Source organism: Abrus precatorius, unplaced genomic scaffold (assembly GCF_003935025.1).
Source record: "Abrus precatorius isolate BTA unplaced genomic scaffold, Abrus_2018 Scaffold9, whole genome shotgun sequence".
In the NCBI taxonomy this organism is placed as follows: Eukaryota; Viridiplantae; Streptophyta; class Magnoliopsida; order Fabales; family Fabaceae; genus Abrus; species Abrus precatorius.
In genome coordinates this window covers 16717251-16730460 of record NW_020874439.1, presented here as the reverse complement: position 1 = coordinate 16730460, position 13210 = coordinate 16717251, and the positions used below count along the sequence as shown (strand labels likewise).

The 13210-nt window shown below is 34.1% G+C and overlaps 2 protein-coding genes across 3 annotated transcripts; one reads left to right on the top strand and one right to left on the bottom strand.

The window, feature by feature from the left end:
- The first annotated feature begins 647 nt into the window (after positions 1 to 647).
- On the top strand, positions 648 to 4704 carry LOC113850528 (tubulin beta-1 chain-like). Of its 2 annotated transcripts, XM_027481092.1 has the most exons (4): positions 648 to 1151; positions 1649 to 1918; positions 2029 to 2686; positions 4677 to 4704. In XM_027481092.1, the coding sequence occupies exons 1-4, from the start codon at positions 758 to 760 to the stop codon at positions 4702 to 4704; spliced, it is 1350 nt and encodes a 449-aa protein (XP_027336893.1). In that variant the 5' UTR covers positions 648 to 757. The 2 variants fall into 2 exon arrangements, with proteins under 2 accessions (XP_027336893.1, XP_027336892.1); XM_027481091.1 differs by lacking the exon at positions 4677 to 4704 and having other exon boundaries at positions 649 to 1151; positions 2029 to 2951.
- On the bottom strand, positions 3529 to 4913 carry LOC113850529 (L-type lectin-domain containing receptor kinase VIII.2-like). Its single transcript, XM_027481093.1, has one exon. The coding sequence runs from the start codon at positions 4760 to 4762 to the stop codon at positions 3698 to 3700; it is 1065 nt and encodes a 354-aa protein (XP_027336894.1). The 5' UTR covers positions 4763 to 4913; the 3' UTR covers positions 3529 to 3697.
- Between the last annotated feature and the right edge of the window lie 8297 nt (positions 4914 to 13210).

The window sequence follows — 13210 nt, the reverse complement described above, 5'->3', positions numbered from 1 at the left end:
ATGCAAACTTGGACACATGGCAACGACCTGAAAGTTTAATAAAAGCACCAAAGTGTTTTTCATAAAGAGTGAAAAGATTAGTTTATACATATATTTAATTTAATGTAAAGTGTATATTTAAAATTATTTTAAACATTTTAAATTATATTTACTAGTTTAAAATTAATTGTATCTAACTTTACAATATAGTTTGAATGTCGTTGTATCATTATTGTTATTATATAGTTTTCAATCAACCTAAAGGCTCCATTACTTTGAATAAGCTTGCTTCATCAGGGAAACAGGCTTGTCATTACAACCTTTCTTCACCACATTTTGCACAAAGCACACCACAAAATTAACAATCAATTTAAGTTTTTAGGAGAAAAAAAAACAAAAATTTAAAATTTCAATACAAATTCGGCCGTTTGAGAGATTTTGACTAAATTAATGCATCTACAGGAGAGAAAAGGAATCTGACCCACTTTTCCCCCAAATAAAAACAAAGGGGCCACAAAAATAGAAGAACATACAGCTTCACTTTCAAAATTTGAAATTTCAAAAACCTCTCTCTTCTCACCTTATTCAAAATAAATAAATTCACAGCTCACTCATTTCTTTCAAAATCCAACCGTTGCAACAAAAAGACACCAACTTTTCTATAAAATAGAACCCCATCTTTACCCTTCTCACCCCTCTCGTCCCCACCATAAAAACACAAACCCTCTCTTTCAAAACCCAATTTCCCTCTTTTCTTTCTTCTTCATTTCCAATCAAAATGCGTGAGATCCTTCACATTCAGGGTGGCCAATGTGGCAACCAGATCGGTGCCAAGTTCTGGGAAGTGGTGTGTGCCGAACACGGCATAGACCCCACCGGAAGATACGATGGTGACTCAGATCTTCAGCTGGAAAGGATCAATGTTTACTATAACGAAGCAAGTTGTGGTCGTTTTGTGCCCCGCGCAGTTCTTATGGACCTTGAGCCCGGTACTATGGATAGTGTCCGGTCTGGACCGTACGGTCAGATTTTTAGACCGGACAACTTCGTTTTCGGTCAGTCCGGTGCTGGGAACAACTGGGCTAAGGGTCATTACACTGAAGGTGCTGAACTCATTGATTCTGTGCTTGATGTTGTTCGCAAGGAAGCTGAGAACTGCGATTGCTTGCAGGGTACGTGGGTTTTCTTGTTTTGTGGTTTTTATAAATTAAAGGTTTAACCTTTTGGTGTTTTGCTTTTGGTTTTGAATTGGGTGTGTGTTGATTTTTGAAACAACGAAAGTTAAAAGTTTGAGTGTTTGTTTAAGTGTTCAGTGGGCGTTGAAGCGAGGGTTAAAGGTGGGAACTTTATTGGGTTTTATGGCTGATTTTGAATGGGTATGCTGGGAAATGTATTTTTGAGCAGCTTTGTGGGTCATTTTGGATTTGCATGTGTTTTCTAGCAATGAAAGGTGGGAGCTTTTCTTGTGTTTCGTGATGGTTTTGAGTTTAAGTGTGTTGTGAAAGGTAAAGCTTGGGCCTGGAAATTGGGGTTTTAGATGTGTTTTGCAGGGTTTGTTGGATGGCCAGATATTGAAATGGTATGCGAGAAAGGTGAAAACTTGGGTGTGCTTTGGGGTTGATTTTGAAATTACGAAGCGTGTTTAGTTTTGTTTTCGTTTTTTGCGCAGGTTTTCAAGTGTGCCATTCTCTTGGTGGAGGAACTGGGTCTGGAATGGGTACCCTGTTGATTTCTAAGATCAGGGAAGAATACCCAGATAGAATGATGCTTACTTTCTCGGTTTTCCCATCTCCCAAGGTTTCTGACACTGTGGTGGAACCCTACAATGCTACTCTATCCGTTCACCAACTTGTTGAAAATGCAGATGAGTGCATGGTGCTTGACAATGAAGCCTTGTATGACATTTGCTTCCGCACCCTCAAACTCACCACCCCAAGCTGTAAGCTTTTATGCATCCCAAGTTTCCGCTATAGACTTTTCTAATTTATGCAATGAATGTTCAATGGTTCAACAAAGATTTTGACTATCTTGTGTTTCATCCTGTTGCAGTTGGTGACCTGAACCACTTGATATCAGCAACCATGTCTGGTGTCACATGTTGTTTGAGGTTCCCCGGTCAATTGAACTCTGATCTGAGGAAGCTTGCAGTGAATCTCATTCCCTTCCCTCGCCTTCACTTTTTCATGGTTGGGTTTGCCCCTTTGACCTCAAGGGGTTCTCAGCAGTACAGGGCTCTGAGTGTTCCTGAGCTCACCCAGCAAATGTGGGATGCCAAAAACATGATGTGCGCTGCTGACCCTCGCCATGGCCGATACCTCACTGCCTCAGCTATGTTCCGAGGCAAGATGAGCACCAAGGAGGTTGATGAACAAATGATCAATGTCCAGAACAAGAACTCCTCCTACTTTGTGGAATGGATTCCAAACAACGTGAAATCGACTGTTTGTGACATTCCCCCGACAGGCTTGAAGATGGCCTCAACATTCATTGGAAACTCCACATCCATTCAAGAAATGTTCCGGAGGGTGAGTGAGCAGTTCACAGCTATGTTCAGGAGGAAGGCTTTCTTGCATTGGTACACTGGTGAAGGCATGGATGAGATGGAGTTCACTGAGGCCGAAAGCAACATGAATGATCTTGTTTCAGAGTATCAGCAGTACCAAGATGCCACTGCGGATGAGGAAGAGTATGAGGAGGAAGATGATGAGTATGAGCAAAATGAAATCTGATTCTGAAACTTGGGGCATTGTGCATTGCGGTGGTGTTAGATGAACAATGGGAAAACCGCAACTTCCTGTTGCCGGTTCATTTGTCTCTTTTTTGGGGGGATAGTTCTGTTCCGGCTAGCACTAGTTGTTGAAGTTATATTGCTGTTCTATAAATTTGGTTCTGTTTTTTATGTTTTCTATGTAAACCTGTTGGTAGGAAAGACTAAACAACTGCTATTATTATTTAAAGCGCAAATGTTTCATCCAAATGGTTGCAGCTAGTTTTGATTAGTGCTTTTTAAACGGTTAGCTCTATTTATGCATCGTATAAATGACAGAATGCCGAATGAAGCTGAAGAAATTTTTTTTTTCAATGTTCCAAAGAGTTTCCAGAAAAGTGAGTTTGTAGGGCAAAATATTCTTGCGTGTTTGAAAGAAAAATTGAATCGACGTCCAATTAAAATGAGCTTATCTAAACTGTCCGTGAGTCAAATTTAATGTTGCGCAGGTTTGAATTTCCTGACAGGGAAACCACTTCTCATTTAAAAGCACTCTTGGTGCATTTAGCAAATGAACTTTTTGTATGTACACGTTACATTGTCTAAAATTGAAATATATTTCTGCTAATGCACTACTAAGGGGGCTAAAGAAAAAATCCCTTCCCAAAATGTTAATTTATAAACGCCAAAAGGTTTTGCAATTCCCATAGATTTTGCAATTTTTTCTCCTTTGTACTTGGCTCTACTGTAACAATTAATATAATATATAGTAAATATCTTTCAGTAACATCAATTCATTAATAACGTCAATTTGGGCATGTTTCAGAAAAAGTAAGCAACCTTTAACAAATTTGGATATCAATCTCATTTGATAAACAACAGTAGACAATGTCTGAAAAACAAAAGACATATAGTAGTTCTTTGCCAGACTACAAATAGAATAGAAAACCTAAATACAAGACGAACTAAATTTACAAACACAAGCTTCAAACCTGTTCCCCTCATGAAGATCTACTTCTTACCATCTTCGATGGTCTTATCTACAACAATTTTGACTTTCCTATACTCAACATCTACAGGTTGCTTAACAGACTCTTCTGGCACCACTGCACCTCTATTACCAAATATGGTCCACAAATAAAGAACAATAAATGCTGTCAGTGCTCCACATCCAGTACCAAATATCATTGCAGCAAGAACTCTTAAAAAGCAATCACTCCTTGGCTTAACCACAGGAGTTTCAGTGTTTTTAACAAAAACCTTAGGATCCAAAGGCTCTGAATGCATTGAATGAGGAAAATGCCCAAGAACAAAGCTCCATGAATGGAGAAAGCATGCTTGAGAACCTTTCCCCTTCACAGAACTAAAACCCACAAACATCTCTTTCTCTTTCAATTCATTTGACAAGTCAATCAAGTGCCATAACAATGGATCAGAAGGTTTTGAATAACCATGGTGACTCAATCTGACTTCTAAGCGTCTTGAACTTGCTTCATAATCAATCCAAGCATGCAATTTTTCTCCACTTTTTAGAGCCAAATTGATAGAGTAGGTGTTACTTACATTAGCTTTACCCACATTCATGGCCACATTATAATCAGTAGAAACCTCATTTTTACCACCCTTTGAAGCACTAAACACAACACCAATAACTTCAAATTTTCTACTATTCAATTCAAAAGGATACCCAGAAGAACTTTGATAAAAAACATCACCTTCAGAACCCTTTGGAATCATTACAAAAGCCAAACCACCCCCATTATCCAAGGACATTGAAAATGCAAAGTAAGTGGAAAAGGATAGTAATTCCCTTGGTTTACCTTGAACAAGCTTGATGGGTTTCTTGTATAAGACTTTTCTAGCGTTTGAACTTCCACCAGAACCAGAGAAATGAATCCCAGACCCAACATTGACAACCTTTGCATTACCATAAAGGGCTACATTGGGCTTAAATTTTGGATCTTTTCCAAAATCAGCAAAAGAAAACAAGGGAATTGGGTCAAAAGCAAGGGTTTTGAGGACTAAAATGGTGAAAGTTAAGGCCTTGAAGTAATGGGTAGTGGCAAATGCTGCCATAATTGAAGTGGGTGGTTTGAAAGGAATCTTGCTGAGTCTGTGATTCTAGGGTTGGTAGGTTGATCCCATTTGCATCAAAAGGTAGAATCTGTGATTTTGGGGTCTGAGGGAAGAAAGCAGAAGAAGAAAGTGAAGAGCATTGGGGAAGATGAGGTTTGGAGGTTGTGAAAATTTAGTACATTTTACTAGATTCTGCAACTTGTTGGTTCACTTTTTCTCTGTGCCACATGACCAAGGGAATATGATAAAGCCAGATTTTATTTTGCACTTTGAGCCTTTCCTTTTGCGATATTCTTCCCGTGAACTCTCAACCTTAGATAAATTTATGAATCACAATTCTAATTTTGTTTTGTTTTGTTTTTTTTTTCTTCTCTAAATTTTTGGGGTCATTGTGGTCCACGTCATTAATTGCGAACGAGCCTTTTTCTTATTTTAAGAAAGATCTCAATTGAGAATTATCTTTTAATTTATGCTCCTGTGGTATTATAAGGTCTGAAAACCTTCCTTTTCCTAACTGGCTAATGTATGTAACATTATAACTATATTTAGTTATTTAACTTCTCATTCAATAATGTAATACACCGGTGAGTCCCGACGCATTAAAATAATTGGTTTAAGTAGGTATATTTTATATTTCTTAAGGAATATTTTAAGTTTAATTTTTTTGTATAAAAAATTTTATTAAGTGAACTAATCTAACTGTATTACAAATATTTTTAATTTAAATAGAAGTGATAAAACAAATACAGGCTAGAGTTTTTTCTATTGCTTCAAGATTTATTATTTTTTTTAAGAAAAAGAAAAGAAGGTTATGTGACTCCGCTAAGGTTTCATAACAAAGTAAGTATTTTCATAGTTTGATATTTTTCTCAATGAGTTAGAAGAGTGTTTCTACCTTAAAAACGCTTTTTGTTAAAGTGGATCGTAAAAAGGTGGAGCAATATGAAGTAGAGAAATGCTCAACTGAACTAGATTTAATGAATTGAAAGGAAAAAAAAAAGGTTAAGGTAGATTCTAGATCAACCTAAATATGCTCATGCAAGAAGACATGCCTCAAGATATTCAGGATAATAAGGTGCTTTCTAACCCTATCTTTACTGCCTTTATATCATACCAAGATAAAATATTAGAATCTAAGGATTTAGATTTTGGTAATGATGAAATCATTAAGTCAATTTTGGAGAATTTTAACATTTTACCTAAAATTGAGGAACTTGAAATATGCTTTAAAAATAAATTCTGCCTAGAACTAAAAATTCTATTAGAGAAATATGAATCATGGTGTTCTCCATGGAAATTGAATTTAATAGTTAAACTACTAGAGAAGTCAATTAGTTTTAATTACTTTAATAAAAAATTAAGAAATATTTGGAGAAAAAATGGACCTCTTAAAATTGTAGATATTAACAATGACTTTTTTTTTTTATTTTGATGAAAATTGATAACATAGAAAACTATAAGCATGCTTTGTTTAAAGGACCATGACTCATTCTTGACCATTACTTACTTGTTCAAATGTAGAGGCCTCTATTTAAGTTTAAAGACCATAACCTTAGGAAAATAGTTGTTTAGGTGCATATCCTTGATCTACCCTTACAGTTATATAATGAGAAGTTCCTATGACAAGTAGATGCTTGCATGGGTTCTATGTTGAAAATTGATTCCTATACTTCATAACTACCTAGAGGCAAATTTTTCATATTATGTGTTAAACTAAATTTAAGAAAGAAACTTATTCCATCTTTTAAAGTCCTAGGTCAAGAATTTAAAGTAGAATACAAGGGATTGCATGTTATTTGTTTTGCTTAAGTGAGATATGGTCATATATAGGAACCGTGTATAGATGCCCTTAAACCTAGTTAAGATAACAAAGAACCTACCTCTGGTCCTAATTCTTCTTTTCTTGATAAGGGAGAAGAGTTTGTCTCTCAACCTAGTCCATGTAGGGTAAGGGACCATATAAAGCAAGAGGGTTACACTTTGGAGGAGCAAGAAAAATTTGGTCCCTCGATGTTGGCGAAAAAACATGTAAGAAAGAAATTAGAACAATCTCACTTAACATGTAATCCAAACCTTAATGGGAAAGGTAGGAAATGTAACACCTTAAGTTTTATTTTAAATTAAATAATAACTTCGCAAATCGGATAACCAAATTTTTATAAAAGATTTCAAAATAAGTGAAAGGTTACAAGTTAATATCAAATAACTGCTACAGGACTAGTTCAATTACAACGTTTTCAAAATAAAATATAAGTCCTATAGCAGTTCATCCATCCCTTCACTGAACCCGGTGCTGATTGTCTTGATTACCTGAAAAATGAATGTAAGGGTGAGTACTCTACACTACCCAAAAACACCCAATAAACGTAGAGTCTCACCTCCAGAACATTTCCAATACATCAAACAAATACAATCACAAGCAGCATTTCACATCCATAAGTATAATTCATAAACTCATGCATATGCATGTCAGCCACATTCATTGCAGCACTGTGATCACAGATTTATACCATGAATGGTCGCCGGTTACCCCCGCCTCACGGATACCACGTGGACAGTCACGGGTCGCTCAACAAAGATAGTGATAAGAGGTCTAGTCAGGAAGAGAGTGTGTGGCCCGTGGTGCACCCGTTTCACAGTCGGTGTCACCACCACTCCTTCTTTCTCAAGGTATTTCTACCGTCCTCATCTCCCATATCCCAAGTGTATCGCTGAACCATTCATAGCTTATTACAACGGCGCTACTACGCCCCAGTCACACACATTTCAGTATACGGCACATAGCCAACATTTAACAGTACACGACATTAAGCCCATATTTGTTCAACTATATGGCACTAGGCCCACATTTCATTTTCACAGCACACACAACACATAGCCCACAATTCATTCAAGACACGCGGCTCCTAGCCTATTTCAATTATATTACACAGCTCTCGGGCCCACATTTTACAATGTTCATTCATATATACATACATGTATAAATGGCACAAGTGCCCACATCACATATCGCAGCAATTTCCTACCTTCTACTCAGCCACATCATAATATCATACAAAATATCAACAAATCACATATAAAGGAGTAGGATAGAGTCTCCTCTTACCTTAGATTGAAGGCTCACGTCCGAACTCAACCACGGAAATGCTCCCCACACAGCTTTCGGCCTAAACACATGGAAGAATTCCATGAGAACCCCAAAAATCATCAAGAAAAGAGAAAGGGAAGGAAAACGAAAACCCTAACTGTTTAAAACTCACCTACAAGCGTTCCCCACACAAATCCGAGCTCCAATCTCGCTCCCGAACGACTTTGGAGGCAATTAATCGGTGGAATAGGGCTTTGGGAATGAGAGGATCGAAGGGAGAGGGAGAAATAACTCCCCCTGAATCCTAACTCCCTTTAAATCCTTTTTTAGTCGCGACACTCTCGCTACAGCGAGCCTCACTGCAGCAACATGCCTTCTCGCTACAACGAAAAAACCAGAGAAAACTGCACTCTGGTTTCTGCAGAATCTCGCTATAGCGAGACTGCACCCAAAAATGCAATCCAAACTGTCGCTTTCTCGCTACAACGAGAAGGTGACAGTTTCAATCCTTTCTCCCAGGGCCCTCTCGCTACAGCGAAAACAACTCAGAATTACATCCTGCACTTAGACACTTAGCCTATTTTCAGCCTATCCAGTCACGCATACACATATATATACACATCCACAACATATATCTAAAATACACACATATAAATATATATTTAGGTTATATAAATAATAATAATTAATGTTACAAAATTTAGAGCGTTACAGGAAATATCTCTCAAGATCTAGGTTTAATATCTTAGGCAACTTTGTTCATGAAATGACCTAAGACATGGTCCGTGACTATAGTACCCCAATAGGCACCCATAATAGGGATTGTGAAAATAGTATGACTTAGAATGAGTCAATCACACCTAAGAGTCTCAGCAAAAATGATGTTCAACTTTGAAAAAATTATTTAGGGATTAAATTGGTCCTGCAAAAGGTTCTGTACTCTAACTTATCTTATTTGAATGTGATTTTAAGAAAGTTTTATCTTTGGTTTTGAATTTCAAAATTGTTCTCACCCCTATTTTTCTTGATTTATAATATTAGAAATTTGTTGAAACAAATTCAATTTGTTAGATTTGGTCTTATTTTTAGAGAAGTCAATTAGTGTATTGATAAGTTGGCCAAAATAGATTTAGAAGATTGTGTACCTTATGCTTGTAATGATAAGCCCTTTCCTCCTTTGTACTTTTTATTATGTCTAGATGTTGTCATTTGGATCCCTAAAGCTGCTTCTTAATTGTAATATTCTTTGGCTTTTATCCCCTTTAAATAGAAAATAATAATAATAATAATAATAATAATAATAATACGAGATATCAATCCATTCAAGCTAACTCATCGCAAGCAATAGACTATAGTTGGTTAGGTCAAAAAGGAGTTTTTTCACCGTGCAGAAAGAAATATTGAAAAAAATATGATAATTATGAAATAATTTACTGGATTGATGGACAAAATGTATAGTATTTTTCTATAAAACTTAATTTGAAGAGGTGCCAATGTATAGGGAGATGACAAGTGACCCTTATTAAGATTAATTATGAACTCTTAAAGGAGACCTAATTGTACTTTAAGAGGAGACGGTTACCCACTATCAGTACATGAAAAAAGCTATTAACAAGGTGATGTGTTATAAGAAGTTTTATAATTATGAATTACTTGTACAATATTTGTTTTCGATTTTTTTTTCATTGTAGTTATTATGTAATAAGTTGACATGTTATAAATAAGTTTTATAATTATAAACTACTTGTATATTATTTGTTTTTTATTCTTTTTCATTGTAGTTATTATGTCATCATGTATCTATGTGACTCATCCCTATTTATATTTACTATTTTTAGATATTATTAGGTATCAAAGTTGCATGTTACTGAAAACATCACTTCATTCAAGTAGAATATCTTTTAATAAGGCTGTTAATTTAGTGGCTTTATTATTATTATTTTTTGGTTAAGTTTAGATTTTTACAACTATTAATGAGTTAGATTTTTAATTTAGTTATAAAATAAATATTTTAGTATTGATTTTATGAAAATTTTAAATGTCATTAGTTGTGGTTAATTATGAATTGATTTTGAAATATTATATTTTGAAATGATAAAAATATAGAAAAAATTTTGTTAAAAAATTGAAAAATTTATCATATTTTTATTTTATGTTTATTTCTTAATAGAATTATCAAGTTAAGAGATATTTTTAACTAACTTAATTTGTTACGAGTCAAATTTTTGGGTTGTGACACTAACACAAAGGTTTACTTATTATTATAATATTATTTTTGTCAAAAGAAAATGAAATTATACGTAATTATTTATCTGGAAATGTGAAAAAAATTGAGGTCGAACATGCCAAATGCAACCAAAAGAGTTGATATTGTTGAGTGATTCCAAGCATTTTGCTGAGAAGGGTTCATATTGGTATGTATTATATTATGTCCACTCCCCGAGACACCTCGTTTTGCATTAAAGGAGAGAAAGTGGGGTTGAGTTGTGTTAGTGCGTCGTGCCCACGTTGGCATTGGCCATTGGCCAACCTCACACTTCAAACTAATCTCCTCGTGATTTCTTGTCTTGTTCCTTAACCCAATATATATTAGTTACCGTGACATTTTCATTCACCTACAGCTTGTCATTCTTCAAGGGTTTGGTGGATGATTTTTATTTTATTTCTCAACATAAAAAAATACCATCTAAAATTTTATTCGTATGATTAATCATGCATGTTTGTTTTTTAATGTTTTTTGGTTTATAGGTGAGGTGGCGTGTGAACAATAGACAATACAGTTCAGAGGAATTGTTTTCATTATATCAATTATGTGTTATTGTACATGTGTTACGAAATTATTTTGTTTTCGTAACACAGGAATTTTAAGATAACGAGAGAATGTGTGAATATATGATATTGCAAAAAATGGTATCCTAATAACAAATTTAAATTAAACTCTTGACACTACACATAAGGGTTAAAATTAAAAACATTAAACTTATTTCCATAACCATTTATCCAAAAGAGTAAAGAGATTATTTGACTTTGTTTTCTCCCTGTCTTCATGTATTTCCCATTTGCTCTCAATCGATCAAGGTGTTGCTCTTGACACATGATTGCATCAAATGTCAAATGAAACAATGAGCACATATGGGGTTTGAGGTAGGGCCAGGACTATGTGTGTTGAAGCATTATTGTCAATAATTATATTTAAACAATTATATTATAGCGTACCGAATAATTTGAATTACAATTTAATCGAAATTGGTGTGATTGGTGAACTGGATGGAGTCTTACCTAACCTACTGATAACATTCAATGTTCCTTTGGTAGAGGAAAAAATACCATTTATTTGCAGAAAGATTTTTTTAATGTGTGTGTGTTATAGGTATGATAATGTCACTTTTAAGTAAAGGATGTTATATGTGTTTTTTTTTTAGAAGGTAAGAAAATAATAATACTACTAATACTGTGTTTGAACAAATCAATATTACTATTTGATTAACTTTTTTCTTTCTGTGTGTTTTCAAGTCAATTCCAAATATTATTCGCACCCATATTGTTTTCTAGGTGTAGTAAGAGTTAATGATATTGGTTCAGTGTCATGTCTTATCGGTTAGCATGTTTATGTTAATGAAATTTATGGCCGACCTAAGTTAGTGACTTAGTGTGCACGTTGAACATTTTACATATCTCTCTGTCAAATATTTTCTTTCTTTACTTTCTTCGTACCCATAAAGAATAATCAGAAAAATGAGAAGTTAAAATCAACGAAGTGATGCTTTTTCTGGGGGCGTTGTGGAGAACTATAATAATAAAAAATTTCGACACTTCATAAGTTAACATCGTTAAGAAGTTAAGGAATCTGGATTAACAAGGCCACAAATGCAAATAAATAAGTAAGAGTTTAATTTTAATATAGTATTAGCACAAAAAAATTTACATTATCAACTAATTAAAATTAAGTGTAATATGGTTTTTAAAATAACTATTATAAAATTAATTATTTTTAATTGTGCCATAATATAAATTTAGTATATTTCACTTAAATTTAATAAATAGTAATACTGGACCACCCGCAATGATGATTTGAATGATAAATGTTCACTCTCACATGCATAGCCCATGTGGGTTGACGAAGAGAACAGGGATTCAAGAGAAGCTCTTTTTCACGACAAAAACAAAAATTGTTCTTTTATGGATTCAAGAAACCAAATACTATTTTAAATTTTTTTCCCATATTGATGTTAGCCTTGTGATTGAAATCCCTGTGAACAACCTGAACTGGTCCACGGAAAACACCTTGAAGATTTTATTGTTTTTCGGAGGGTTGGATTTTTTTTTCCCATACTTTTTTCCTTAAGTCCTTAGAATTTTTATACTGGACGAAAGACAAAAATAATGTAATTGCAACTATTAAGAGTACGTTTGTTTGCATACTGGAAGAAAGACAAAAAATTTTAATTTTAAAAAAAAGAAAACTCTTTTGAAATATACAAACAAACATACTTTAAATCTCATCTACATCAATTTCCTCTAATCAGTCAAATTATTTATCTGACATTCTCAATATTTCATTTTAAATGCCTCACAATCTTAAGTTTCAATCAATTGCTCACTTTGCAATGATAAAAATCGAGTGAGCAACCTAGGGTAACGTAGAAAGACTTTATTTGAGATACATGATTTAAATTCCTAAGGCACCTTGAGGTCAGGGTCACGGTCACGGTCATTAGATAATTGAGGGGGACTAATTAATTCAATTTTTTGGGTTTCTTAACTAATATTTATGATATTATAATTATATAAAAAAGGGACAAATGTAATTTAAATATTGCAACTACACTAATTAAGTAACCATATAAAACTTTTATTGAAAAACATTAGACTTAAATATGTTATTGGTCTCAATAAATATATATCATTTTGTGATAGATCCTATAAATATTTTTATTAAAATGTAATTCATGTAAAGTTAGAAATTTAGAATTTAATCGTTACTGTCAACTCCATTCCATTAAGTGTAGAGTTGGCAGATGGGAAGTCAATTCAGCACTGCCACATAACATGCCATATTATTTTTTAAATTATATTTTATTTTTAAAATAAATATTTTAAAAAAAAAAATCCTTGAACAAGTTTTACAAATTTGTAAAAAGGTCCATCTTCTTCTCCATTCCGTTAAGCCATCCCAACTCCCCCATGTTACACCCTTTTACTCAGAAACCATTTTATACTCATTACTCATCTTTCATTAACCATTTCTCTTTCTAGGTTGGTTTTATCTAAAATCTGTTGTTAGATCTTAACTTGCAAGAATAATATCAAAATGATGATTATTGACCGCACATTGGAATCATTTTAACCGAATATGCTAC